Genomic DNA, 27,913 nt, shown 5'->3' with positions numbered 1-27,913 from the left:
ATCTTCTGTCAAATTAAATTGGCTTTAATCACACAACTCTCAAATGATTAGTTAAAGGCACAGTATATAATTTATAATTTTGGATGTTTTTATATTGAAAAAGGTATGAAACATGTGTTGGGCTTGCAACTCTACAAATCCAACTTTTGTTGTTCCATTGGCTATAATCTTCCCAACATGGCATAATACCTCTCAATCTCCATGCAGAATGTTCCAAAGTATGGTTTTAACTTTCTATTTCCATGGGTGACATGCCACCTCCAGAAAGTTACATATTGTACCTTTAACTTAATGCAAAAAAACTTAGTATTGATAATTTCCTTTGCTGGACTATTGTTATGATAAACATGTTGATCTCAGGCTCATAGAATGTATGCATGCTTTTGCTATTTCATTGTTATACTTCTATTTATTGTTTGTATAGTTTGACAAGCGTGTCAGGGCTTACATGCGCAGGAGTCCTTTGTAAAACGGTCGTGTGAAAAAAGCATCCAGGAGGTACTGATGGACAAGAGCCAACCCCAGGATCCGCCCACTAAATCTGAACCTGGAGAGAGGATGAGGAGAGAGGGAGAGAGATGGGAGGGAGTGAAAGAAATGGATAAGAGAGAAGAAGAGAGGGAAATAGAGAGACAGAATGAGGGACAGAGAGAGACAGAGAGAGAGTGAGAAAGAGAGAGAGAAAGGCAAAATACATCAACTCATTTTAATAACAAAACATCAAACACATGCAGAGTCAACAAGCAGAACACGCATCCTCTTAAATCGTTTGTACAACATTAAAATTGACTTTCTGCTTTTATTACCTCAACTAAGCTGGATTTATTTCCATGCAGCCTCCAGACTCAAATACAATGGAGAGATGTCAGTGGAGAATTAACATGTGAAATAAAAATTCATTATTAAATTAGTTGTGAAAATCTTAAATAATTGTTTATGTTTAGTTTTATTATGTTATATTTAGAATATTGACATGATTTGTATTATTTTAATAATAAACTATACAATTTAATTACAATATAAAGGTTCTATCTAAAGGCTTTTTCCATGGCTTTTCACAGACTTATAAAGGGAATAAACAGTTAATAAACTAAGAATCTCCTAAAAAATAAATACTGATGATTTAAGCAGTTATGTTATATTTCCTTTGGAGTTTGCATTTGTTTAAATTAGCTATTAGGTCCAGTATGGCATCAGGGGGCATAAGATGATTGGTCCTCTTAAATCTAAAGAGCAAGCAGACATCTCACCCAGTGTTTTAAATATAGGCAGTAAGTGGCATTTATACTAAACAAATGAATCTCAACAGTGACCCCCCACCCCCCGGTTCCGAAGGATATTACTCATCCATTTATCTCATAGAGTTTCTTATGAACAAAAATAATATTAATAGTTGGAAAACTCAGGTCTACGTGGTAACTAATGACCACAAGCCCTATACATTTATTTAAAATCTGTTTCTAAAACTTTATAAACTGCCAAGTTATTAAAATATATTTTTTTCGAGTCTTATGTTTTAAATGTGCTTAAAACGTCATGGATATTTGTTAGCCTAGAGGCCTTTGAACTCTAAAATAATACATTTTTTTTCAAAAGGTCTATGGGGAAAATGAATAAATAAAAAATGTATTCTTGGAAGCAGGTGGTAACTGCTGAGCTGAATGAAATAAAATTAGCGAAAAAATAACAAATACTATGGGCAACAGTGATCTCACCACTCGTGATGGTTGTCAACAAAGGCGGACATGGGGCTGATCTGGACCGTGTACGTGTCATTGGCAGAATACTCAAACAGGCCATAGTACGGGTTAAACAGCTCCCGAGAAACCAGGAAAAAGAACTCCCTCGAGGGGCCACTGTAGTCCAGGCTGCAGAGATAATGAGAGAGATAAAGGTATTTATATCTTTATGCCGAAATATAAGAAGCTATTAATTATTATTTTTATATGAAAATAAAGTGTACTATCTAACTTTTCTGGTTTCAGTGGAGATGCTTTATCTTTGCCTGAAATATGCCACCGTATGGTATAAACCTATTTTATCTGCATTTATTTAATTAAAAGTGTGCTGTGAACAATCAAGGCAGAGCAATAACAGCAGGTGGCAGAAAAGTTACATAGTGTACCTTTAAGTGTCAAATTAGAGGAGCTTGTACTATGCTATTCTAATCTTTGGTTATTTATATTTTTATCTGATGATTCAATGTAAATTCCTAAGACTTTCTATAAAGATGCTTCAAATTTTTTACTTCAACCTTTTTGTCTGACATATTTAGTTACACAATGCCAGTGATTAACTGACCCGTCCTCTCCCACAAAGCTGACGTAGAGTTTACTTCTCTGTAGATCTTTCCGAGAGTAACACATGATCTGATTAAAGGCGTCCTCCAGAAGGTGGTCTCTGCGAATGATTAGTCTGGAAGCATAGAAACAAAAACATGATGTAACCCAAACAAAAAATGTCCTTAAAAACAGAAACTTTGTACAACATGTTTTAACAATATATTGACTTTTGTATTGAAAATTTTAAAATACTAGTTACAAAATTTTCATTTGACTATGAATTATTACATGCTATAATGTAAAAGGAAAGAATATTTACCCCCGACAGCTTTACTATTTGTGATTTTAAGCAAAAAGCAAGAAGCAAAAAACTTACTTGACTTTCCCAGGGCCTTGGCCATAACCTTTCGTCTCCAATTTTCGATAAAAGTTTCTGAGCTTGGCCTCAAAATCTCTCTTATATGGAGCTGGGGCACGGGCATTGGCTCTTTGGGTCCCTGTAAAACAAACGAGGGAGCAAAGAAGAAAGAAGAATACTGTGTTAAAACAAAGGTGCCTACATTGAGAGCTGGGATTGAGCTGGGGGTGGAAAGATGATTTCAAAATAATAATAAAAAAAAAAAGAATATTCAATCTATCTTTTAACTAAAAACATGTGTGAAAATGGGTCAAATAATGTCTTCTAAAATAAATGTTTTTAAACATGATCTTAATGTCTTGATTGCTGTGTGGGTCCTGGCTTGGTTGCATGGTTATTTTGGGGCTTTGAAAAGTTCAAGATCCCCTAAATAAAATACTGTATCAAAATTATAATTATGCAGAGTATTATAGATATGTATGAGGATGTACTTAAGGTCTCTGTAGATTTTAGAATAGAATATGACTGCAAATTTAACTCATTGTGATATCTCTAAACCCTTAATGCACAGAAAAGCTATAAAAAAATGAAATTATGAGAAAAACATACCAGATCAAGACCAAAACCAGATCAAGTATTGTTCTTATACTTTCTATATGGTATGGGTACAGCAGTGACCTTATTGCAGACACACAGACAGACAGGATTACCAGGGGAGCTTTGAGGGGACGAGAGGCAGTAACCTGGATGAAGTAACGGTGGCACATATGACATGACCTCCTCTTCAAATAAACTGCAGACACAAAATGCAAACAGATTTAGTAATTATGTCATACAAATTTGGTTTGTGAAAAATAAATACATTATAATAAATCATATAAAGCAATAACAAAGTCCTAATTCGGAATTAACAAGAATGATTGAAAGATTAATCATTTCTTAATTAATGTCCGAACACCAGTCGCTAAATAAGTAGTGACCCGGCCTGAATCATTATAATTACTATTAAGGTGTTGTTATTATAAAGTAATTCCATACATTCTGAAATAAATTTAAATCCATTATTTCTTACCTCAACAACATGACTAGATCAGCATCACTTGAGAGACGCGCCAATCCGTTTACCCCTTCACTGCGAATGAACTGCACTTTCTCCCTGTGAAATTCAGACGTAAAAATAAAACTGATGAAAAGTTTAAATGTTGCACGTACAAAAATGTGTCTAAGGTTGAATTTTTAGTTTAGACATTTATAGAGTGAATAAAAGCTGTACTTGAGTGAGTGATTTCTGGCGAGCTCTGGCTGTCTTTCTTGCAGGATCTCAAAGATGTTGGGTTGCCGTAGAAACGCAACTATCTTATCATTGTAGGCTATAGAGAAAAAATAAATAAATAAAAATATTACACAAAATTCAAACTGGCTTGCTGACAAAACCAGAACAAAAACATAACTAAACCAAGACCACACCAAGATGGAGTGAAAAAGGACTCCACATGTATCAGTCAATTTAACCAGTACAGACTACTGCAAATTTTTAGGTTATGATTAAGATACATGTTATTGAGAAATTTGTCCTCTGCATTTGACCCATCCTTCAATGTCACGGGGACAGTCTTTCAGGAGCAGTGGGAACCCATCTCCTGATCATGAGTTTGTCTTGGTCAGAACTACCTTAACTGGGTTGATGGGGGAACCCAGTGTGCCTGGAGGAAACCCAACAACATGGAGAGAAACATGTAATCTCAGTCTGTAGTTCTTGCATTGCAACTAAGGCTGCACAATTACAGAAAACTATCTAATTGTGAGTTCTCTGATAAGCATTGCGATTGCAATTGTTTTTCTTGTGATTTATGTTTTAAAAAAATAGGATTCCGTTCACTGAAATCTTGAACTGAAATCACTTTTCATATCTAAACTCCTTAAGATAAATTGGTTGTGGAGGATATGATGGTACTTCAAAGACTGCAGCCTTTGTGATTTGGTAATATGTCCATTCAAATTACAATTTCGATTAGATTGCGATCAGTAAAGGTTTTCTCACAATACTTAACAAAAAACATTAACAAAGTGACTGACCAACAGGCACCAGGTCGTGGTACTGGCTCCGACTGGACCCACTGAAGGTGCTGGAGGGGCGGGGCAGGAGGGGGGGGTTGGTCTGTCGAGAGTCATCCACTACCTGAGAGCACAGCACAGACTACAGCTCAGCTCGCATCTTAGCTCTGCCCTCAATCCTCCAGACAGACAACAACACACAACTGAACTATAAGAGCACTGTTCGTTTAATGTGTTTCTTTTGGTCACTATATCTGTGACACTATATACGTGAAATGGTGCAGTGGTACTGCGTAACTTTTCTGGTGAAAGGTCTACCACCTACTTGTCTATAAAAATGATATGGAGATACCTGAAATGTTCCACAGTATGGCATTAACCATATCTACCATGCATTTATTCAGTCATTTATTCATGCATTTTTATAGTGTGCAGGGTCACTTCTCCACAGATCTGACCTGTAAATTGGCCTAATGGGATTATATGCTCTTCTCCATGGATAGGTTTAATGCCACACAATGGAAGCATGTCCATGGAGACAAGCAGGCTACATAGTGGTTCTTGAGGATTCTACATTGACAATTCCTTTGTTCTTTACTGGTACTGGTATTTAACATAATTCCCACAGTTCATTTCTTTTTCCCAAGAATGAACGTACACATTTGAATCAAGTGAATTACTGCCTTGAAATAAATGGTTAAATGAATTACTCCATCCTACTATACAAAAGAAGGACAACAAGGACCAAGCAAACTGCATTATACCTTTACTATGCCATGTAAACAAAGTATTGATTCTGTGGCAGCCTCTAATATGTAGTGCATCTAAACATAGCATGTAGAAAGCTTACTGTGTGAGTTTAGAGTAGATTAGCATTGACCACTCTCAGGTAGTGTATACTGTCTCTACTATATTGTCCCAATAACTAAACCCAGTGGTCAGCCATAAGGTTAGGCAATACGACAAAACATTCTTAATTATTTTCCTCAGATTGATCAATTACAATTTTTGGATAATGAAAAAATACAAATCTAGATTTTAATAAAAGGGATTGTGAACATAGACATAGTTTGTGAAGTGAATGCTACTTCTCCATTAGTAACTAATTAGTACTCTTTAAGGCTTACTGGAAATTTGTTGCAATTCAACAACACAATCCTAAGTCTATTTTGCCCCTAATGTCCCAAACAGAGGCTCAGAGTCCATGACAGTAGATGAGTGTTAGCGTTACCTCTCCGGCACTGTGGCTGCGTTGGCGGCTCAGGTGTTGGCGATGGGCCAGGAGCCCGGTGGATCGTGAGCTCTGGAGTGGCAGCCGCGGGTCGATGAAGGTCGTGGAGCGACAGTTGTGATCCACAAAGAAAGGCTGAGGAACAGGACCAAGACTCAAGTCTCAAATAACTATAGTGTTAGCAAAAGACAAGTGTTTTAACACCATTCATTCATAACTGCAGAGTTTACCAAAGGGTATCACACTTTCAGAAACAACTTAATATAAACCAATGAACCCAGTCAAGAAATGACCTGAATAAACTGGAAAGTAGGCTACTGCACAATACTGCACATGCTGATAATTGAACAGTTCAGTTGTTTTGTCTCTGAGAGTAATAGCCCACCATTCCATTTACACAAACATCAAAGGACAGAAGTCAAAGTAGGCATTTTAGTGGTTTTCACAATTTTCCTGGAGTCAGATTTAGGTTTTATCACAAATCATCAACACCTATAATCTTTATATTGCCTTGAAGAGTGAAGAGAGGAAAGTGTTTTGTTTCTCCAGAAGGTTGACACTTCACTGTGACTGGTTAAATCCACCTGTCAGTCACTCAGAACATATAGAGGTTAACCAATAGGAGAAGTGGGTGAAGAAAAGTGTCTTTTTTTAAGCAGAGAGCTAAATTTAACAGAAAATGAGTGAACCACTGTATGATCTGTTTTACCAAAAAAGCTAATTCTCACAGAATTTAAAGTTCAAAGTTAAAAAAAATTGTAAAAAATGTTTCATGTGAAAAACATGTAAAAAATCGCAATTGTGTTTCACGCTCCCATGTGAATAAATAAATAATAAATGTAAATAGTGCAAAAGTGCACAAAATTAGATGACAATTAGATTTTTTCACCAGATCATCCAGCCCTAGATTCTTAAATCTTAAATGTTAACTTTTCTAGTAGAGAGCATGCCAGTTGCTTGTTTTCCTGAAGATTTTGTTGCTTTGCCTGGAATGTTCAAAAGTATGACATTTTAAGTTATTAACCCCCATGGAGACAAGTAGGAGATGCTATCAGGCCAATTTACAGGTCAGATCTGTGAAGAGATGACACAGTTCACAGTTAGATATAGTAATAAAACAGTATGTTCTTGAAGATAGTTTTGAGCAATTAAAGTATCCATAACTGAATAAATGCATGTTAAATAAGTTCAATACCATATTGTGGAACATTCCAAGCAAAGCAATAGCATCTCCATAGTGGCAGATCCCCAACAAGAAAAGTTACGTAGTGCACCTTTAAGCACACAAACCCTAAATATTGCACTGTACCTTTCCTGTGTGGTCATGCTTCATCTCCCAGCCTCGGGGCAGCTCCAGTTGTTTGTTGGAGAACATGTTGAGGAAGGTGACGAGGTCTCGGTTGTGCTGGTAACGCTCGAAGTAGTGAGCATCGCGCCGAACCTTACTGATCATGTGCTTCAGACAGGTGTTACTCGTAAACATGCGATAGGCACTCTGGCAAAAGGGGAGGGAGGAGGAGAAATAAATAAACAATGCATTTAGCTTCAAACGGTACAGATATAGACACTTTGCAGCTGATGTCATCAACATTTCTTGGGGGTGTGACATTAACTAGACGCTCTGCTCTGTTTGAGGCTCTGTTAGACTTTAATCAGAAGTTTGTTTTAACACCGTCTGACCAGAAATAACGAACTTAGCTGGAACTACAACAGATGAGCTGATTCGTGCGTGTCTCTGTGGCAACCGCTGAACATTCCCCAATAGAGATACATATAGAAAACCCCTATCATGATGTCACTGCAAAGTTTCAATGCCAAAGTCTGAGAATCAAGATATTTTCATGGTCATTAACTCATGTTAATTTTAAAAAAGGGTAACATACAAGGTCACATTTCTTAAACATTAAGACCTTTGAGATTTTAAACTTGAAAGAATTTGAATAATCTTTTGGCAACACTAAATACACTTTCAATAAAGTATGAACAAAGACTGATTCAGGCTCCTGTGTGATACTCCTAACTTATGCCTAAAAATGTGTAATATACTATTTGTTCATTATTAATTAAGTCTTTGTTAATGCTTTATTAAGGTTTATTAAGGTCTAGTTATTGGAAAGTGTGACTAAACTAAGTAGTGATAATCTAAATATAGTCATTTCATATTTCACTCCAATTATTTGAACAATTTCAGCCCTGGAATTGCCAGTCTCAAAACAAAAAGTAAAAGACAACTGTTAACTCATGACATCACAAGGTGGAACAGAGCATTTTGAGCTCTGAGATGTAGACAGACTAATAATAAAGAATATCTCAAACGTGTGAATCAATGAAAACACAACTTTGGGTATATTTTTGAGGAGGCAACAACATTATAACATGGATTAAAGCTTATAAGAGTCAAATTTGCATAATATAGGACCTTTAACACTTAGAAGAAAAAATGAGCCAAACACATGAGCCATTTTGTGATATTTTGGCAGTGAATACAGCTCAGTGTAAGCTTCAACGTGCAATGTATTTAGCTACGACTAATTATACTCAGAATGTCACTTAGGCCCTGTCTCAGTCCTGGAAATAGAAAGGACATTTTTGGTAATTACACTGTGAATTATATATTAAAGTGATGAAATATTCAAAGATACTGACGGGGTTTGAATGCAGCACGGTGAAGAAGTCGGGGCTGCAGAGGAACTTTGCGCTGGGCGACTGAAGCAGCAGAGACAGACGAGAGCGCGCGCTGGAGTGAGCCACACCACTCTCTCTCCTGTACTCTGTCAAAGAGAAAGAAATAACATATTATTTTTTCATATTTATTTATTGATTTCTATCTCCTAGTACTGTATGGAGCTATATTCATACTTTGCAGCTGAAGTCACAAAAATTCCCTGGGTATGTGATGCTAACTGTAGGCTCTGCTCTGTTTGAGGCTTTGCTAAACTGTAATTACCATAAGCCCCTCTCAAATAACATTACAGTCACAAGAATTAGCCAACAGTTTTTCAGTAAGTCACTCTCACCTTTAGGTTGATCATTTAACACCAAAACAGAACCATGAACACTTGAATTAACCACAGTTAAGTGAGTTGAGTTTTCAGATGATCTTAAAACTTATTTGACATCATTTTAATGATACCTCCCCCCTATAGACCATGGAACAACAAGTTTCATTTTTGTCTATTTTATTAGTAGTATGAAATGTTGACACTGTAACTTGATCAATGCTGATGCTTCAAGTTGAGGTTGAGAGCAATAGCCTGTATGCTCTAAATCAATTATGGCCATTAGTATGTAAGTCAGGCTTGGAACCTTAATGCGTGGTTTGTCCCACACCAAAATCTTTGTTTTTGAGGTTAATCGAAGGAATTTTATATATAAAACAACTGCTTATGGTAATTTGGGTCAATTCATCAAGTCTGAGAGCCATCAAAACTAGTTAAAAACTTAAACGTAAATATTGAATTAAACTGTTTAAGTTTATCACAAACCAGCGAGTGAATGTGGCAATAGTTCTGATTCTGGTTCAGGAAGAAGGTCCACGGAGCTCTCCTCGGATCGGTCACTGTTGGTAATGGTCCTCCTGATGCTCTGGTATCTGAGGACAAGAAATTTAACATTGCTATCATGAACAAAGCAACTCCATTTATACTGGTACTGCTGCCAAAGGCTTTTAAGGGGAACACTGAAACTTTTTTTTTTTTTTCCTGACAGACCTTCGATTGAGCTGCTCCATCTGCTGAATGGAGTTGGAGCGGGTCAGACCCTGTGGAGCGGGGGGGCCAGTGGGGCGCTGCCACGTGGTGGTCCTGTTCACGTGGTCCACGAAGAAGATGCCGGCCATGGCTGTCGATCCGAGCCTCCCAGTCTGAGAGCACAGGCAGCAGTCACACAGCAGTCAATTGCACAAATAAAGGTGCACTATGTCACTTTTTTTAGTGCAGGGTTTGCCAGCTGCTTGTCTACACTGGGATATTATTGCAGATATGTCTAACAGAACGACACTATCTATATCCGTGAAGACAAGCAAGTGCCAGTGCCAGATGGTTACAGGTCAGATCTATGGAGAGGCGACTCCACTCATGATGAGAACACATGTTTTTTGAGCAATAAAGACACCTGTAAATGAGTACATGCATAAAATTTTTCATCTAGTTTTCCACATTTTTGCAATACATATATATTTTGTATTATACTAAAGAATTAGAAATGCTATATGCCTGTGAGAATGGGCATAAATAATATGCCTGTTTTCTAGAAGAGACATTGTGACATGTATAACACTAACATAAAAACAGACAAAACATAATAACAGAAGGGTTAGTATAGTGCATTAGAATAGACACACAAACAGAGATATAAACACGACGGTGCATGCAGACACACACACTCACTCGGAGGCAGAGGCTCGTCCACTCGCTGGTATCGGTGGATATCCTGTCGAACTGACGGGAGGGAGCGCACTGGGTGACCATTTACGTGGGAACCTGGGACACAACATTTTTTTTTAAAATTAAAATTACATAATAACAAATGTGGCTTAGTCTTATTTTCACAGAAGAGTTGCTGTGCATTTGGGTACATTGTTCATTTAAACATCAATCACACTGCTATTACTTGCAGATCGACAAAAGCTTGGTTTCCTGTCTGCCTTACCCTTTAGTTTCCTCATACAATCACACCCTATTCTAATTAGGATTGAAAGGTAAACAACCACAGGACAAAAATGCACACATTTTGTGATAATTTTTAAGGAAAAGCAATTTGTGAACTTAATTACAACTTCACTTTATTTGTGCAACAGCAAGACCAATTGGATATTGTGTTAGCTAAACAAAAGCCCATATCAGTATCTCTCGCTTTATTTATTTTACATTATTTACCAATAATGTAACATTAAAGATCCCATACTACATAAAATTGACTCTTGTGAGCTTTAAGCCAAGTTATAATGCTGTAACCTTCCCAAAAAAAATACCTGGGGCTGTGTTTTGTTTCAATCACACATGTTTCAATAACCCTTTATTATTATCGTAATATGGGCCCTTTAATGTTTACTTTGACATTTCACAATTCCTTTTTGCACATTGGTAATGAACGTACCCTCATCACCGTCAGTCTCCGCATTGGCTTCACTGTCTGCAGCCGGCCCTTCCTCCTCTGGTTTGGGGTCCGGTCGCTCCTGCTCCTCTCTCCCCTCCCCTCCCCCTCCTCCCCCTGTGGCCTGCAGACTCAGCCTCCTCACAGTGATGACCTCCACCTCCTCCAGTCGCCCGCTCACAGACAGCTCTGCTCCATCTGCCTCCGGGACCACCCCGGATCCCTCTGCCCCAATGTCCTGAGGGTCTGGAGGAGCACGGGACACTCCCTCTCCCCCTGGGTCTATGGCTGCCTCTGCTCCCTCCTCTGGCTCCTAAAAACATCACAAAGAAAATTTTATTAATTCATCTATTTGACAACATTAATTGTTCATGGATTTTCCTGTTTAAAGGCAACATTTCAAGGACTTTTCACCATTCAAAATATAGTTTTTCATCATTCTGAAACTCATGAATACAACATTTAATCTACTTATTAACAGTCTACTTATTATCATGCTTAATACACTGAGTTCAATATTTATCGTGTGTACATTTCTTTGCTGTAGTGGGGAGTTTTGTTATTTTAGTTCAGGGGTGTCAAAACTTGAAGGCTACTAGTCTTTCAGATGGAAGCATTTTACATAGATTTTACAAAGCCATTGTATCTTCAAAATGTATTTGAATACAAATTTTAGGCCCGTATAAGAATAGAATGTGATGGTATTGAGGTTAAAGTTGTACACTTACATTTCAAGCAAAAAGTATTGCCTATAATCATTTGGGCCAATTCTGTAGGAAGCACTTAATTTGAACACCCATGTTTTAGTTGTACTATGATAAGATTTAAGCTGTAGAGGGTTGAATAAGTATCTTCTATAGCTAATTATTGCTTCATTCTGTTATTTATTTGTTGAAGCTTAGGCCTGTTAATGATACAATATAAAACATTTTTAAAAATTAAATAAACAGTTCACTGGGTTATCCTGCTTTATTGTTATTGTATCAGTGGCATAAAGTAGTTTCCATATTATCATTTATTGCAGTATTTCTCTGTAGCAATATATCATACTTCAACTGTGTTATCGTGACAGGTCTGACTATGCACAATGTTATAAAGTATAAAGTACATCACTTAATTTCCCTTTAAACATCTCTAATTGTACACATAGTAGGACAGTTTACATGCCAAATGCCAAAAGAAGCTTCTGGTGAAACTCTCATATTGTAAATGTTACTCTTGAATCATTTCCAAAATATCAACATTTAAAAACAGTAGGAGGCCAAATCCAGCAGAGATCTCATTTGAAGGATAATGCACAGCAGGGGCTGTTACCTCTGATAATATCAAACACTACATTATAATGTCACTACAGGGATGCCTCTACCGTTCTGGATAAATATTAATGAAAGTAAAAAGCTATTTCATATAAAAATACTGAATTTGCATGTAAAATAACCACATTAGTATTAGTGATCACATAGACAGTCAGGTACTACTCAGTAAATGTAGCTCATCACACCTATGCAACAATATTTTGTCAAAAGTTGAAACATTTGAATAGAATAGTCTGACTTTCATTACAGAAAAGCTGACACTGTTGTTTAATTGTACCTTTAAACTTTTCTTTACTGTACTGCTTCAAACTCCACTGCAATGACAAAGTACAGTCGCCTCCGAGGGTCAAAACCCAAGCATCCCAGTGGGTTCGTAAAGGGCAAATTGTGACGCTTTTATCATTTATCTAACAAGTCAAAAGTGTTTGAAACTAAATGTGCACCACTGCAGTCTTTAGTTAGAAAACTAGACATGCAGTTTGTATAATATAAATATATAAACATATGTTACGTTGTTTTTAATAAGACTAGCAGTCGTCAGCAGGCAGTTAAGTGGGAATTCTAATATTGCAATAATGCAATGCATGGCCAATTCTTAAAACTCCCTTCGTTGCTGAAGAATTTAAATGAAGATTTTTTGATTGAATGATTTGAAAATAGTCAATAATCGCCATAAAATCTATCATTTTTGATAGCTGTAGGTGCCTTGTCAGCCAGTCACGAGCAATTCATTTTTACTTTGCGCACTACTGGAAAAATGCTTTGTGGGCTACAGATGATTCTTTGCTGCAGTACAAATGGACAGGCCACTAGTCCAAGTCACAACAGGTATAAGTTAATGTGTTTTAATTATGATTGCGTACTTCATGTGTCCACCAAGCTCATAATTTGGAAGGAAAAACAAAAGGGAAAAAATATAATGTAGACCTAAGGCGCAGAACTCACCACAGCTGTAGTCAGCGTTACTGGACAGCTATCTGATGTTGAGAAAACCGTCTGTTGCGCCGTTTCCATGGAATCCATCTCTGAAGACTGGTCCTCAATTGCTCCTCTCACTTCCTCTTGTGTTTCTGTGCCCTGTTGCAAAGCATTCTGGGATACCGCCTCTGCAAAGGGCGCCTCCTCCGCTTCCGAAAACACATCTACCTCAAGTGCATCATCAACATCTAGGCCCCCCATGTCTGGGACTATTTCTAACATAGGACTAATACTACCCATGATTATCCCAGGACTCAAAGCGCCATCTTGGGGTATTGAGACCACCAGTTGGTCCGATTCCACGTCCGGAAAAGGGTCTTCCTCTTCGGGAATGGTGACTTCAGGTGGGACCCCATTTAGCAGCAAAGGTGAGAGTGGGACAGGGGGTATATCGTTAGCCCCGGATCTTTCCTCATCCTCATCAGAATCAATATGTAGCATAGCGCTAAGGCGTGTGTGCGTAGGGAAACTGGAGTGTAATTTGGGTGATGCAGCACCCAAAGGTCTCTCCCCAGGACCTAAGATCAGATCAAAAGTATTTTTATTGTCACCTCTTAATGAATGAGCAAAAAAGAAAAACATTAACAATCTGCCATGTGCTTGTCTCCATGGTGAGGTTATTGCTTTGCCTGGAATATTTCCCAAAATGGATATTTAAAGTTTCTATCTCCGTAGAGACAAGCAGGTGACACCACCAAGTTACAGGGCAGACCAATGGAGAGTCGAGCCCATTCACAGCCAGACAGCAGGATTTTCAATATTTTAGAGCAGTACAGCACTTTTAATTCAATAAATACAAGATACAAGGTTTAATGCCATGTGTGGAATATTTCAGACAAGCAATGACATCTCCATGGAAGCAGGTAGCAGACCCTCCACAAAAAAATGTTAAATAATGTACCATTAAAATATGTAAAATGTATACAGAAATAAATTAAATAGAGCCAAAACAAAACGAAAAAGCCACAGAGCTACTCTTTTTAGCAGCTGCAAAAAATTTAGTACACATAAGAGTCACGACAACCCTTAGACGGGGTAGAGTTAGATGACTATAAAACATAAAACATGATCTATTTTTTAGTGCACAGTTAGGCATTTAATCAAATTTGATTTAGGACAATACACAAAATTCAGAAATCCCTTGGAGAGCTACAGGTTTGAGACCCCTGATATACACAGTTGTGACAATGATTAAAAATGACATGTTATCTTGCAGAGTACAGACCTTTTGGTGCTTCAATTGCATCCAACCCTTCGGTAAACGATCGCTGCAAAACCTCCGGAGTGGACAAGGGTTCGGGAGTTGTGAATCTGCTCTCTGCCCCCAGGAAAGAGGGGTCTTTCTCTGGATAAGCACATGCTCCTCCACTGTCCCATGGTCCTGGAGAGCCCTGCGAGCCAGTGGGGGATAGAGCAACTGAGGAGACTCCAGGGAGGTGATGGGGCAGGTCTTCATCATCAGAAGGTGTACCAGGAGCTCCATTCAAAGCAGAAATACCAATGATAGACTCTGGAGAGGCACCTGGACAGGCACAATGGGAGTTTTTATACTTTATTAGCTCATAATTCTAGAAACAATTCATAAAGTTATTGGAGTTATGTTAATTGTTTCATTACTTTATATTATTTCAAGGAAAAAGCTAATACACACTTATATAAAATGGCCAGACTGCAGAGCAATGGGAGGAATAACTCACTAAATAATACTAAATAAAGGAATAAATACAATATTCAAACCTGTTGTAGTGAGCTCCACTTTGAACTGAAGTTGACCGCTCACATGTTCAGTGGGCAAACGCCGACACAGAGAGAAACTCACAGGCTGAACACTGTCAAAAAATAAATAAATAAATAAATAATAATAACTATGACTACAAATAGTTTTAAGGCAATCAGGAGCTTTTAATTCATTTAAAAATCACAAACCCAGGTATTTTTTCGATAAGACGTTGCACAGGTATAGTCAGCTGACCCAGGAAGCGTTTGATGATTGGCCGACTTTTGGCAAATTTGTCTTTTACTTCAATGTACAGAATGTCCGTCATAAGAGCCACAAAAGTGTATTTCTGTGAAGAGAAAAACATTGCATATAAACAACAATTTGGATAGCTTATTCTAAAAACTAAAAACTACTAACTACTAAAAATATTGACAATATTGTAAAATCGCAATGTAAAAAGTGGTTTAAAAAGCATTATTGTTGTTGCTGAAGTGGCGTAGTAAACTGATGCAGCTACACAGACCATAATCCTTTGTTACTTCAATCTTAATTTGTTGAAAATTACAGTATTGATTGGACCAAAAGTTATTCAGGGCAATTTTAGGGAAGAAAAGGTGTAGTTTTACAATTCAATTCAATCCAATTTGTTTTTGTACAGCCCAAAATCACAACAGCAGTCACAGACCTTAAAGAATTGTTGATTTAACCAACCGAAAGTTAGAAAATCAAACAATAAAACTAAAAGAAAATGGATAACTGTCGCAGAGCGCCCCCTTGTTTTGGCTATACGTACAGTATTTAGTTACGGGGATACTGTGCAAGATTATAATACTAAGCATGCCATAGAATTACATTTAAATATTATTCAGCCCTAATAATAATTGTATACTTTTAAAACTAAAATCCACACCTCTCCGTGCCACACAGGGTTGGTGGTGTTAGCGATGATAGCTGATCGTCGCTCCTGTCCATGATGACTAAAAACAGGAAACACACTCCTCTTCCCGGGATGAATGGACATCTTCAGATACGGGTCCGGGTTAAAAAACATGCCCTTTTTCAGGCCTGTGGCTCGAAGATCTAGATTAAAGAGGTTACAAATGAAAAACATACTTAAGTGCATTTTTGACAATAGACAATACTATCAAAGGGAGCTGTTTGATTCTGACTCTTTTTAGCACATTTAAAACAACTAGATCAAAGTCAGGACATACACAAATAACATCATACATAGAAAAAAATATATAAAGAACATAAAATAAATACCAAGATGTCTAACTAGTATTAAATGCGAGGCATAAGAGGTGGGTTTTCAGTATAGATTTAAACAGAGTATATTCATTAAAAATATAGTTTCTTTGTTACTTTTACCTGTCAAAGTAAAGCTGATCAGTTTCCGTGGGTGTTCTATGCCCACCTGCTCAGCCAAACCCTCCACCTAAAAGAAAAAGAAAATGAAAAAATAAAATTTTATAAGAATGTTATTGCAAGCTCAAATTCTCAAAAATGCAAATTTTTATGTTTCGACTGAAATAATTTAACACTTTTTGTTAAGTCATTTTAAAAAGGGATCCAGTAGATACATACAAAAGCTGGCACAGATGGGTTCTTGACGGTGATGCAGGGGGTGGTGGCTCTCAGGGCTCCACTAACTCCATGGTAGTATTTAAAACAGATCTTTGTCTCAGCTACAGAAAGTACAAAACAGAGATACAAGCAAAAACATCAGAAACTCAGAATGTATATACAATTTTTGTTTTCCCTATAGAGTAATTAATACTCTGCATTGAACCCATTCTTCAGTGTCGCTGGGCCAACCTGTCAGGAGCAAAGCGGTGCCCAGGTACTGATGAATACAGGTTAGAGGATCAGGACATCAAACATTATTTATGAACATTACATTTAAACTGTCATAACCTTACACACATGACTGAAAAATGGTAATGGAACAAAACCACTCATATGTGGAGTGAATGTGATTAATTGAGATTCAGGAGCTGGACCACGCCTCAACCTCCTCTTCAGCCAACCACATCTTATCTCAACCATGCCTTCAATTACCCACAAGCCCTATTTATAAGGCCATCCCAACTAGAGCCCGACCGATATGGATTTTGTTGTGGCTGATATGAAACTGATATAATGGGAGTTGGCGCTGCCGATAGCCGATATAATCGCCGATATATTTAGTGATGTAAAAATTCACTGTAAATCTTGAATTGTTTAAAAAACTTAGGTTTGGCTCTAGTGGATTCTAAATTGGGTTTATTTAGGCAACATTTATTGTTATTCTGACTCTTTACATCATATTTACATACAGTAGATTGGCCTAATGGCATTTTTGCATTACGTTCTAGCTACTAGTGATGGGTATTCCAGTTTTTTTTTTGGAGAACTGGCTCTTTTGGCTCGGCTCACTAAAGCAGCTGGCTTTTTCGGCTCCCAAGCGACTCTTGAGATTGTTTTGTTGCAAGCAGGACTAAACTAAAACTGAACCAGGACTGAAAAAGGACTAAACCAGGACTAAAACAGATTTAAACCATGTGTGAAACAGGACTAAACCAGAACTGAACCAGGACTGAGTGTCGGGACTCGGTCTCCATCTCTCTCCATCTCTCTCTCAAGACCTGAAGATTAGTCCTGGTTTATTCATTTTATGCTGACCTGCAGCCAAATATACACTTTTTTTTTTTTTAAATCCTATGCACACGCATATTTCTGAAAGTTTCGTTTTCAGCTGCTGCTGCTGTCAAACTACGGGTCTACAAGCGGCTTGAAGAGAAAAAGTGAGAAAAAGAGAAAACACGGCTCCCAATAAGAAACATGTTCCTGTTGTTCGCTTCAAAGAGTCGGCTCTAAGAGCCGCTTCGATCGCAACCGACCCATAACTCCTAGCTAGAAAATAAACTATCGCTATTAGCCTTTAGCCGTAAAAACGTGCGCACCGCGGTAATTAATTATATGCATAAATGTGGATCATTCACACGTCTATTCACAGCTCATTTACATATCAATGCTGGTCCAGTAGCAAATATACGGACAATACAGTCACTTTACAATAGGCCAATAGAAAACAGCCTGTTTATGTGCGGGAGCTACAGCAGCTAATCGCTAACTAGCTTCAAAGTTAACATATTTCCAACACTCACTGCTTACACAGGCTCCTCCTCACATCACAAGTCTGCACTAATAAAAGTCCTTTTAATCCAGACTCAAGACGATTGTCCGTAAAAAGAATATAATCTCAGTGTTGCGCACCGCTGCGGATGTAAACAATAGCACGTGAGTGAAGTGACGTCACTCTGGGGGTGTGTTCAGGGACAGTACGGACACAGACAAATTACACCGCAAATAAATACTGATGCGGAGCCACATATTAGGACATTTATCTGTCTATAAATTGGAGTATATGAACATAACCTAGAGAGTCTAAGATTTATAACGAGGTATAACATGCCCACGTGAAATATCGGCCCATACCAGCAAGCATATCGGCCGATAGCCGATATGTCTCCAGGTGCCCATATTGGCCGATAATATCGGCCAGCCGATATATCGGTCGGGCTCTAATCCCAACAACACCGTGAGTGTCAGCTCTCTTGACCCCCTTCATCCCACCCTGTGTCTCTCGTCCATCCTTCAGCCCGAAGACATCATCTTTAAGAAGGGGAGGTTCCGAATCAGCTGGGTGACCATTTTGGGTTGGCGATGGTACCCCCACCGCTACGTCTCCCCCAGCCATCACATCTATCCATCGTCAATATCTTATCATATTCAATTGTTGTGGTGTGGTTGTGCTAGTGAATGATGTTTAACTTGAAAGATGAAAAATACTTAATCATTAATAAATTATCTGGTGATGCGTTCATGTAAGGCTTTGTTTTGGACTGGAATATTTAATGAACAGTCAATGTTTAAAAGATGACTTACGTTCCATGAAATAGGGTCCAGCCTCGAGTCTCCAAACGATCTGTCCTTTCTGGGTGCCATTGACTCCTCTGTTTTTACAGTCCCACACATTTGACGGGCTGGTCTCATCTGGAAAACAAAGTGAAGATTTCACTGGTCAGTGATCTACTCAGGCTGGGAAACTGGAAATGAGAATTTAAACATGCATTATGTAACTTTTCTGCAGCAGAGTACACCACCTGTTTGTTTCTATGGAGAAGATATTCATTAAAGAATGTTCCACAGAAAGATAAACAAATGTGTATTTGCACTCAATTACAGCTGTTTTTACTGCTCAAAAATGCACTGAAAAACAATCTTATTGTGAGCGGAGTTACCCTTCCACAGATCTATTACTTTGTTTAGTGCCACACTCTGGATCATCCTGGTGGCACCTTCCTCCAAAAAAGTTACATAGTGTACCTTTACTGGACATTTAGCTTTTCCCATCTTATGTTATGTTGAGTTAACGGTAAAAACTGTCAAAAATGTTCTGATCTCTTTGCCAACAGTTTAACCTCTACTTGACTGAAATTATGAGGATGTGACATCATCAGGGGGTCAAGAACTGAAACTACAGCAGCCTCAAAGGGTCAACTGGCTAATGACACAATTTATCAAGAATGTTATACTAATGAACCACAGTTTGAGAACCTCTGAATTAGAACATCATTAACGCTAATGGAATTCCTCTGCATATTTTCTACTTTAATAATGAAGTAGTCATGTGACAGACCTAGTTTTGATCTGGTGGTACTCAGAATGACAAATGGTGTGAACAGTCATAATACATATCCAAGGTAGGGCTATACAATATATCGCAATCAAAATGAAAATGCAGTGACTTGGTGCAATTATCAAATGGCAAAGGTAATTATTTATTTAGCAAAAAACTTTATTTAACAACACTGTATTTTTTCAATTATTTCCTGTGTGTAGGGACCAAATGGTTCAATTTAAAGACCCTATATTGTGCAAATGGACTCTTTTGAGCTTTAACCCATGTTGGAATGTTGTTACCTCATCAAAAACATCCCTGGAGTTGCGTTTTGTTTCATTCACACATGGTTGAGTAACCCACTTTAATCTAAAATGAAAGCTGTGTCAAATCTGCATCTTCCTGTGTTTTTCTTTGCCACATGACTTTCATTCAGAAACAATGAACAATCTACTATAATAATGCGATATCCTGTAAATCATTGCGTTTCCTTTGAACATGAAAAATATCTGATAGACCATCAAATTTACATGACAAACTTTTTACAAAGAACACATAAACTAAATATTTCAGCAATTTCAACAACAACTCCACCCACTAAACAGGATGTAACTTTCTTTCAATACACCCACAGTCTGTTTACTCTGCTGACTCCAAAATACAAGTTTGCCTTTAATCAGTGAAATCCGTTTCCCAAAATAGCCTTCGCACCGGCACAACCTTTCAGCCAGAGGACGGGCACAAACTTCCTCCGTTATATCGGGGAGGGGGAATCCGCTGTGTTTAGCAGTTTCACATTGACCAAAGAGTGCAGTGCTGAGGGGGAGGGCAGCCTGCTTATCATTGAATGTCTGCTTAGTCAAGGAAAGCTGGTGCCCCTCTTGGGTATTAGAGCGTGGGGCAAGTGATAGAGTCTCTTCAGGTCTATAATCAATAAGCAGTGACCCTGTCCTGACTGGCACCAGGTCTCAGTCTCCTCCCTGTGTGATAGACCTGGTAACTTATGCAGATGGTTTGTTCCTGGAGGTCACTGTTCAGACTGAGAGGCTGTAAATACTGTGGATGTTCTTCAAGGCTTACAAATAGGGAAAGTGACTAGATATATGTTTGTATATGACCAAGGGAATTTTTTTGAATTAGTAACATGTAAGGTAATTCATTTTGTCTTCTTTTTATAATAAACTATGCCTTTTCTTCTAATAAAGTGTACAATAGGCTCTATTCACACTTCAGTCACAAACCAAGAAGATGTTTGGAAAGATGCAATTACAACTTCTGGTGTAGTTACCGACAATGGACTCACCTAACATGGATCTATAAAAACCAACTGTGATAAAACCCATTGAAGTAAATGTGATCAGCAGTAAAATGAAGACTGCATATGTGCGGTTTGGAATCATGTTGAATTTTGCGCCCTCATTTCTTCTAATTGCATGTACCCAGTGTGCTCGGAGTTGTGTGTCAGTGGGGAAATTATGAAAACTGAGTAATGGTTGTAAAAGCCGAATTTATCGGAACGGTATAATGACATGTAGATGAAGAAAACTGGGTCTGGGAAGTTGTAATTGCATTTTTCCAAACGTCTTCCTGGTTTGTGACATAAACCTGAATAAAGCCTATAGTGAACAACATCTATAAAGAGACATGTCACATCAGTCAGCTGACACATCTGACGAAGGCGGAAGTCCAGTTGCCGAAACATGTCGAGTAAATAATCAATAGCTTTTTTTACACCATGTGTCTTATTAGAAGAAAACGCAACATTTGTAAGGTATGAAATATTTACCTCAGTCATACAGCGCTCAGGGACCCATCTCCAAATCTTGAGCTAGGCTTGGTCAGGACTACCTTAATTACCTATTGTGTATGTTTTGGGTTGATGGGGAAACCAAAACGCTCAGAGGGACTCAATCAGACAAAGGGAGAGAGATGCTTGGCCCGGTCTAGCGTGGGATTCGACAGTGGAGCCTTTTTGCTGTGAAGTGTGAGTCCTAACCACTCAGCCACCGTGCCATCAAGTGCTCAGAATGAACTAAAAAGACTAAGTAGGGATGGGGCTGAATATTTTTTTTTGTCATCATCATGGTCAAAATAATTTCACTTAACAAAAACATGATCATTTGTCTCAGTCAGTTACTTTTTAGTCAGTTTGTATTAAAATCTCAGCTTCTCCAGTCATCTGTTGAGTTCAGAAACCCTCTACCCCAGCGCTTTTAGTTCATTTAGTTCATCTGTATTTGTATTTTTGTATATGATAACCCCCTGAGTCTAGGCCCTGGAAGAAAAGACTTACCTTACATACCTTATATGCTTCTCTGTACCTCCTATGCATCACCTTTTCCATACAGCTGTTTCGCTCTGTCCAGGTTGAAATCACAACAATATAAGCTTGACTGACATTACTGTATATTAATAGGTTTCAGAGTGATAAAAAAACTAGGACCGTTGCCATAACAATGGACAAAAAGCAAAATATTATCATTTTTGAATAGGAAAAAGTTCTTAAAACCGCTTTTGTTCCCATACAGCTTTTCTGTCTGAGTCTGTCCAGGCTGAAATAACAATAAGCTAGACTGACATCATTGTGGTTAAAGCTAACACAACTTTTAAATGCAGCACTTCTGTTACAAATCTATAGAAGTGATCAAAGCGGTGCTCTTAACAGCATTGATTACCAACACAAACTGCTCCTTTGTGGCTTCACTTTGCCCATGTTCGTTTATTGTGAATGAAATTATCAATACATTTGGATATATTTTGATGGATGTGGAGACGCATCGATACAGGACTGGTCTGTTTGACTATTACTTTTCACAGTGATGGACAGTTTTCCTGAGTGGGTCAATGCATCCTTCCAATCAGGCTGCGTATTATGTTGTTATTGCTATATTAGCTATTAGCTGACAGAATACTGAAAGAAAAGAAATAAAGAAATCAATTTCATTCAGTTTTACCAAGCTTTAAAAAACAAAACAAAAAAAATGTGCTTAAAATATTCCAAATATTCCATTTTAGTCATGTGATTTTATCCTAGATTAGTCTTGGTAAAAGCATACCTTTCTGGAGGTGGCATGATGCCTGCATGATTCTACGGAAATACGAAGTTAAAAACATAAATCTGCCTTCTCTCTTGGAGATAGATACGTTTTACACCAGGGTCTCTAACCTGTAGCTCAGGAGCTAATAGTAGCTCTCCACCCCCTTCCAAGGGATTTCAGACTTATACACTACCGGTCAAAAGTTTTAGAACACTGTTGACCAAAACATATTCTAAACTTTTGATTCATGAAAGTTTTTACAATAGAAATAAAATATTCTAAAAGTTCTTCCCAAGTCTGTTGCAGAAGTTCCCATAAATGTGTGGCACTTGTAGGTTGCTTGGCTTTCACTCTTCTGTCCAATTCATCCCATAAACCAGCTCGATGGGGTTTAAGTCTGGAGACTGTGCTGAACACTCCATGTTTTCAAGTTTACCATCTTGTTCTTTTTTCCTGAAGTAGTCTTGGCAGAACTTGGGACTTGTGTTTTGTTATATTTTATCTTTTTTTAAAATCTCTGGCAGTTCAGTACTTACCTTTGCACCATTTCAAGCTCTTCACTGGACTTGCACGACTTGAATTATAATAAATAACTGGAAAAATCTGGGTGTTCTAAAACTTTTGACTGGTAGTGTACCATTGTGCTGACAAACACAAATGTGGTTAATTACATGACTATTACCATAGTACATGTATCATTTTGTAGCCCAACTTTGTGAAAATGGTGGGAGACACCTGTTTACACCATATTGTGGAATATTAGCCAAACAGAAACAATATTTCCATGGAGACAAGCAGGAGGTGAGTCAAACGTGCTCAAAGTAAGGATATGCTTTTCAGTGTAAGAAAAAAACAAAAAAAAAAAAAAAAAACAATACATGCTTTTAACTTAGTCTATAATTTGTGCATTGCGAAGAAAGCTTTACGTTTTGAATATGACTTTTTCACCATTTCAGTAATACTTTAATATTGCAATAATTTTGTTTTTAGACTAGTTATCACATATTGCATATAGAACGTTTGTTGCAGTTGGATATCTTCTGATGGATGTGGAGATGCATGAGCGCTGGTGTATTTGACTATTACTTTACACAGTGATGGACACTTTGCTCCTGACCCTTTCATACCAGATCAATGTATCACTATGGCTCCCGTTAAAGTGTGCCTCTAAGCAGGATTGTCGTGTATTATTGGAGAGGCCACAGTTTCTCTGCAGGGCCCTGGTTTGTGATGGGCTGTGTGTTATCGTACACCGGGGCAAACTCAGCCCTCTGCTCTGCGTAAAAGGCTCCGGTTTCAGGGTTCACTTTGAGGCAGTGGCACTATCTCCTGGATATACTTAGCTCTAGATACGAGAGCAATGTTAAAGATAGAGTTGGATCTGATACCCTAAGAATATAACTCATATATTTACTTATACACCAAGAACAACTAATACCTCATACATCCATCCTTTTGAATCTAAATATTCAATAAAAAATGAACTCTCTCAAAAATCCACTTTTGTAATTGACCTTTGTAACAAATTTTCATGACATTCGAGATAGGGTTGTCAAAAGTGTCAAAAATCAGATACTAATCAAAACGGATACTATTACTGAAACTAGATACTCATTTGAGCGGTAGTAAAAAAAAGTCCAAATCACAAATGATCTTTTCCTGAATACCTTTCAAATTAACTTGAGTTTTATCAGAACAAGTATAAGACCACATAGATTACATACATTACATCGTATACTGTACACTACCGGTTAAAAGTTTTAGAACCCCCTAAGTTTTCCAGTTATTTATTGCAATTCAAGTCGTGCAAGTCCAATGAAGAGATTGGACTTGCACAAACTTGTAAGTACAGAACAACCAGAGGTTAAAAAAAAAGATAAAAGATACAAAACACAAGTACAAGCTCTGCCAAAACTACTTCAGGAAAAAAGAACAAGATGGTAAAGCTTGAAAACTTGAAGTGTCTCCAGATTTAAACCTCATCGAGCTGGTTTTTGGATGAACTGGACAGAACAGTGAAAGCCAAGCAACCTACAAGTGCCACACATTTATGGGAACTTCTGCAACAGACTTGGGAAGAACTGTCTGAAGAATATGTCTATTGTAAAAAGAATGCCACGAGTTCAGTTGTTATAGCTGCCAAAGGTGGCTACTTTCATGAGTTAAAAGTTTAGAATATGTTTTGGTCTATAAATTGATTCCATGTTTCATTTTTCAGCTCAAATTGATGAATAAACAGTAAAAAAAATTATAAAGTGTGGTGTTCTAAAACTTTTGACCGGTAGTGTACGTCCATACATTTTCCTCTCATGCCATTCAAATATGTATTTTCTGTGACATGTGTTCACACCTATACAATATTCTACCATTGCAGCAGCAGAAACATTAGCCCCCTCAGCCTATCCATCGCTTCTGTCACCAGTGTCTAGGCCCCAGGGAGAATTTTTTTTCCAAACAAATCTGTCACACTGTTCTTTCATCACCTCACCTCACGTCTACGTGCCAAAGTGTATCTATTCTGTAATCTGTTCATTACATTGGTCTCATTTATCAAAGTGTCCAGTTAAATATCAAATCGTTACAATAACTGTTATCATAAAACTGCATTACTCATTCTCATAAATTAGTAAATTCAGTCTTTTCATCATTAAAGAGGGGGTATTATGCAAAATATATTATACATATATAAATATACTGTATTTTTCCGACTATAAGTTTTAACTTTTTAACTTTTTTCATGGTTTGGGTGTTTCCTGTAACTAATACTCTGGTGCGACTTATATATTAAAATGTTCACACTGACAGCCGTGAGAGGGCGCTCTAGGCTTGTGTGCCAGTATCTGCTACTCCCATTACTCCTAAACCACTGTCACTTGTGCATGTCTCTTGCAGAAAGGACAGCTGTCCTGTCTGGTATCATGTCAGTTGATTGCACCATTACTTCTGTACGACTGGAAATTTAAAACAACCAAACAAACATAGAAAACAACTGAGAAGACTGAACACAAATACCCCCAAATAGAAAATCATATTTTGCAGATTACAAGCTGCAAGGAGCAAAATATGCAGCTGAAAACGGTAATCGAGCAGCAGAAAGAAAGTTTGGAGTGAGCGAGAAACTTGCGACAACCGGGAGGATGCAGCATGCAACTTTCCTGGAAGTCATTGGATGGCTCGACCAAACCTGGACTTCAGTGACAACCGAAACCATCCTGTCGGGATTTAGAAAGGCCGGAATAATTCTAAAAATTTAAGAACTGTGAAACTGATCCTGAGTCTGATGAAGAGGAAGACAGAAGAGGAAACGTTTACCTCCGGAGGTTGCAGAGTTGCTCAGAAGTGACACTGAGGATCAAGAATTCAATGGATGTAGTTATTTGGACTGAGATGGAGAGTTTGGTAAACTTGTTATGTTATGTAGTTTATGCTATAGTTATCTGAAGAACTGTTCATATGTGACGTTAACAGCCTGTTGTTCTCTGTTCTATTGTTATTATTATAACTTGCCTTTCAAGATGAAATGTCGGTTCCTGGTCTCTGATTTTATAAAATACATTTCTCCCAAAAAGTGCTACTTATAGTCTGGTGTGACTTATGTTTTTTTTCTTCTTCATTACGCATTTTTTGGCTAGTGCAACTTATACTCCAGAGTGATTTATAGTCCAAAAAATACAGTATATTAGTATATTGTCGTTAGTTGTTATCCATGCATGTTTTAGTATTTTAGCAATCTCTCCCGGGCCCTATTCAGAACCTTCTTAGAGTTAGTTTGTAAGACTCTGTCTAATGCTCAGCCCAGAAGCCTACACCATCCAGCTCTCACACAACTATTCCACTCTCCAAATATTAAAAAAACATGATACAAAACTGTATACTGCAACTTGACAAATCTTATGTGATGAGCAGTAGTTTCATTAGTGGGATGCACGTTGATTGTAATGTGATAGCACTCAGAAGACGGAGTGGCTTAACACAATGAGTAAAGCAAGGAGAGACTCAGAGAGAGAGAGTGTTAAAAACAACAGTGAAACTTATAAAACATGTTAATACGTTGTTTTTGGCAAATATTTTCAAAAACAATACACGGTAAAATTGTGATGTCGATTTGTTATGTGTTTGTAATGTAAAAAACATATCTCACCAATGTGGTAGAGTCCAATCCAGTCTGTAGCATCCACCTCTTCCTTGATGTCCCAGGATATGACCAGATTCTGCCCTCTGTTCAGGGTAAACTCGAGCGTAGACGCCGTGAGCGATGAGCGACTCTGCGACGTGACCAGATCTGTGTCACTATTGGCTCTTGTTAGTCCGATAGGCCCACTCACCACCGATGCATTGTCCACAGCCGCTGCGGTTGCCCCCCTTTCGGTCAGAGTTCGTAAATTTTCGGGGCTAAGGGTGTGCCGGAGATTGGGGCTACGTCTTCTTGGGGCGGATAAGTGTTCGCGGCCCCCTACTGACAGGTTAGGGGCATTGTGCGCACGTGTCCGGGGAGGCAAGACCGCAGTGGCAAGTGATGGGCGCATGGTGGTGTATAGAGCAAAAGCAACTATCAGACAAAAAAGCAGCTATGAAATCCACAGAAGCATGTTGTTGTGGTTAGGATTTGGGTGGGTGGCCATGGTGATTTGTCCGGTGAGAAGTACGGCTCATCCAGTAGCAATGACAGCCTAAAGACAGGAAGAGAAAAAAAGATAAAATCAGTGAATGACTTGCAGACGTAGACATGACATAGACAAATAGTTTATTAATACCAAGGGAAATTGAGGCACAGGCTGTTGTTCACATTCAAACATCACATACATAAAAAGACAAATTACTAAATGCATTCCTGGATTTTGAATACACGCTGTGGATTACACATAATGACATCATGCTTTCTGCCCATGCAGTTTGAGCTCATGAGAGGGACACAGTCTTAATATGGAGGATTACTCAAACATGCGGGAAAGAAACAAAATACAACCCCACGGATAGGGGAGTGACATCCTTGTAGGCTATATATTAAAAAGACATCATCCATAATTCATTGAAAGGTGCACTATGTAACTTGTCTGCTGGAAGGTCTGCCAGCATTTTGTTTCCATGGAGATTATATTGCGTTGCTTGCTATTTTGCACTGTAGTGTATTAAACCTATCAATCTCTATATGGAGACAATCATATGACACCATCG

The 27,913-nt window shown here is 38.0% G+C and overlaps 1 protein-coding gene across 1 annotated transcript in view; it reads right to left on the bottom strand.

The window, feature by feature from the left end:
• Positions 1-27,264, bottom strand: part of hecw2a (HECT, C2 and WW domain containing E3 ubiquitin protein ligase 2a) — a 38,114-nt gene extending 10,850 nt beyond the window's left edge. Inside the window, 25 exon segments of the mRNA XM_020925454.2 lie at positions 449-547; positions 1,716-1,868; positions 2,302-2,415; positions 2,659-2,779; positions 3,351-3,433; positions 3,713-3,796; positions 3,914-4,010; positions 4,717-4,819; positions 5,927-6,061; positions 7,236-7,421; positions 8,573-8,697; positions 9,412-9,518; positions 9,637-9,755; positions 9,757-9,788; positions 10,315-10,407; positions 11,024-11,333; positions 13,282-13,832; positions 14,540-14,836; positions 15,052-15,143; positions 15,241-15,380; positions 15,945-16,114; positions 16,406-16,472; positions 16,622-16,722; positions 18,965-19,072; positions 26,880-27,264. Of these exon segments, the coding sequence (XP_020781113.2) occupies positions 449-547; positions 1,716-1,868; positions 2,302-2,415; positions 2,659-2,779; positions 3,351-3,433; positions 3,713-3,796; positions 3,914-4,010; positions 4,717-4,819; positions 5,927-6,061; positions 7,236-7,421; positions 8,573-8,697; positions 9,412-9,518; positions 9,637-9,755; positions 9,757-9,788; positions 10,315-10,407; positions 11,024-11,333; positions 13,282-13,832; positions 14,540-14,836; positions 15,052-15,143; positions 15,241-15,380; positions 15,945-16,114; positions 16,406-16,472; positions 16,622-16,722; positions 18,965-19,072; positions 26,880-27,264 (3,872 nt within the window).
• Positions 27,265-27,913: the final 649 nt, after the last annotated feature.

This window comes from Boleophthalmus pectinirostris, unplaced genomic scaffold, assembly GCF_026225935.1.
Source record: "Boleophthalmus pectinirostris isolate CB_2022bp ecotype Guang Dong unplaced genomic scaffold, ASM2622593v1 HiC_scaffold_1, whole genome shotgun sequence".
In the NCBI taxonomy this organism is placed as follows: Eukaryota; Metazoa; Chordata; class Actinopteri; order Gobiiformes; family Gobiidae; genus Boleophthalmus; species Boleophthalmus pectinirostris.
This window is presented reverse-complemented; position numbering and strand designations above follow the sequence as displayed.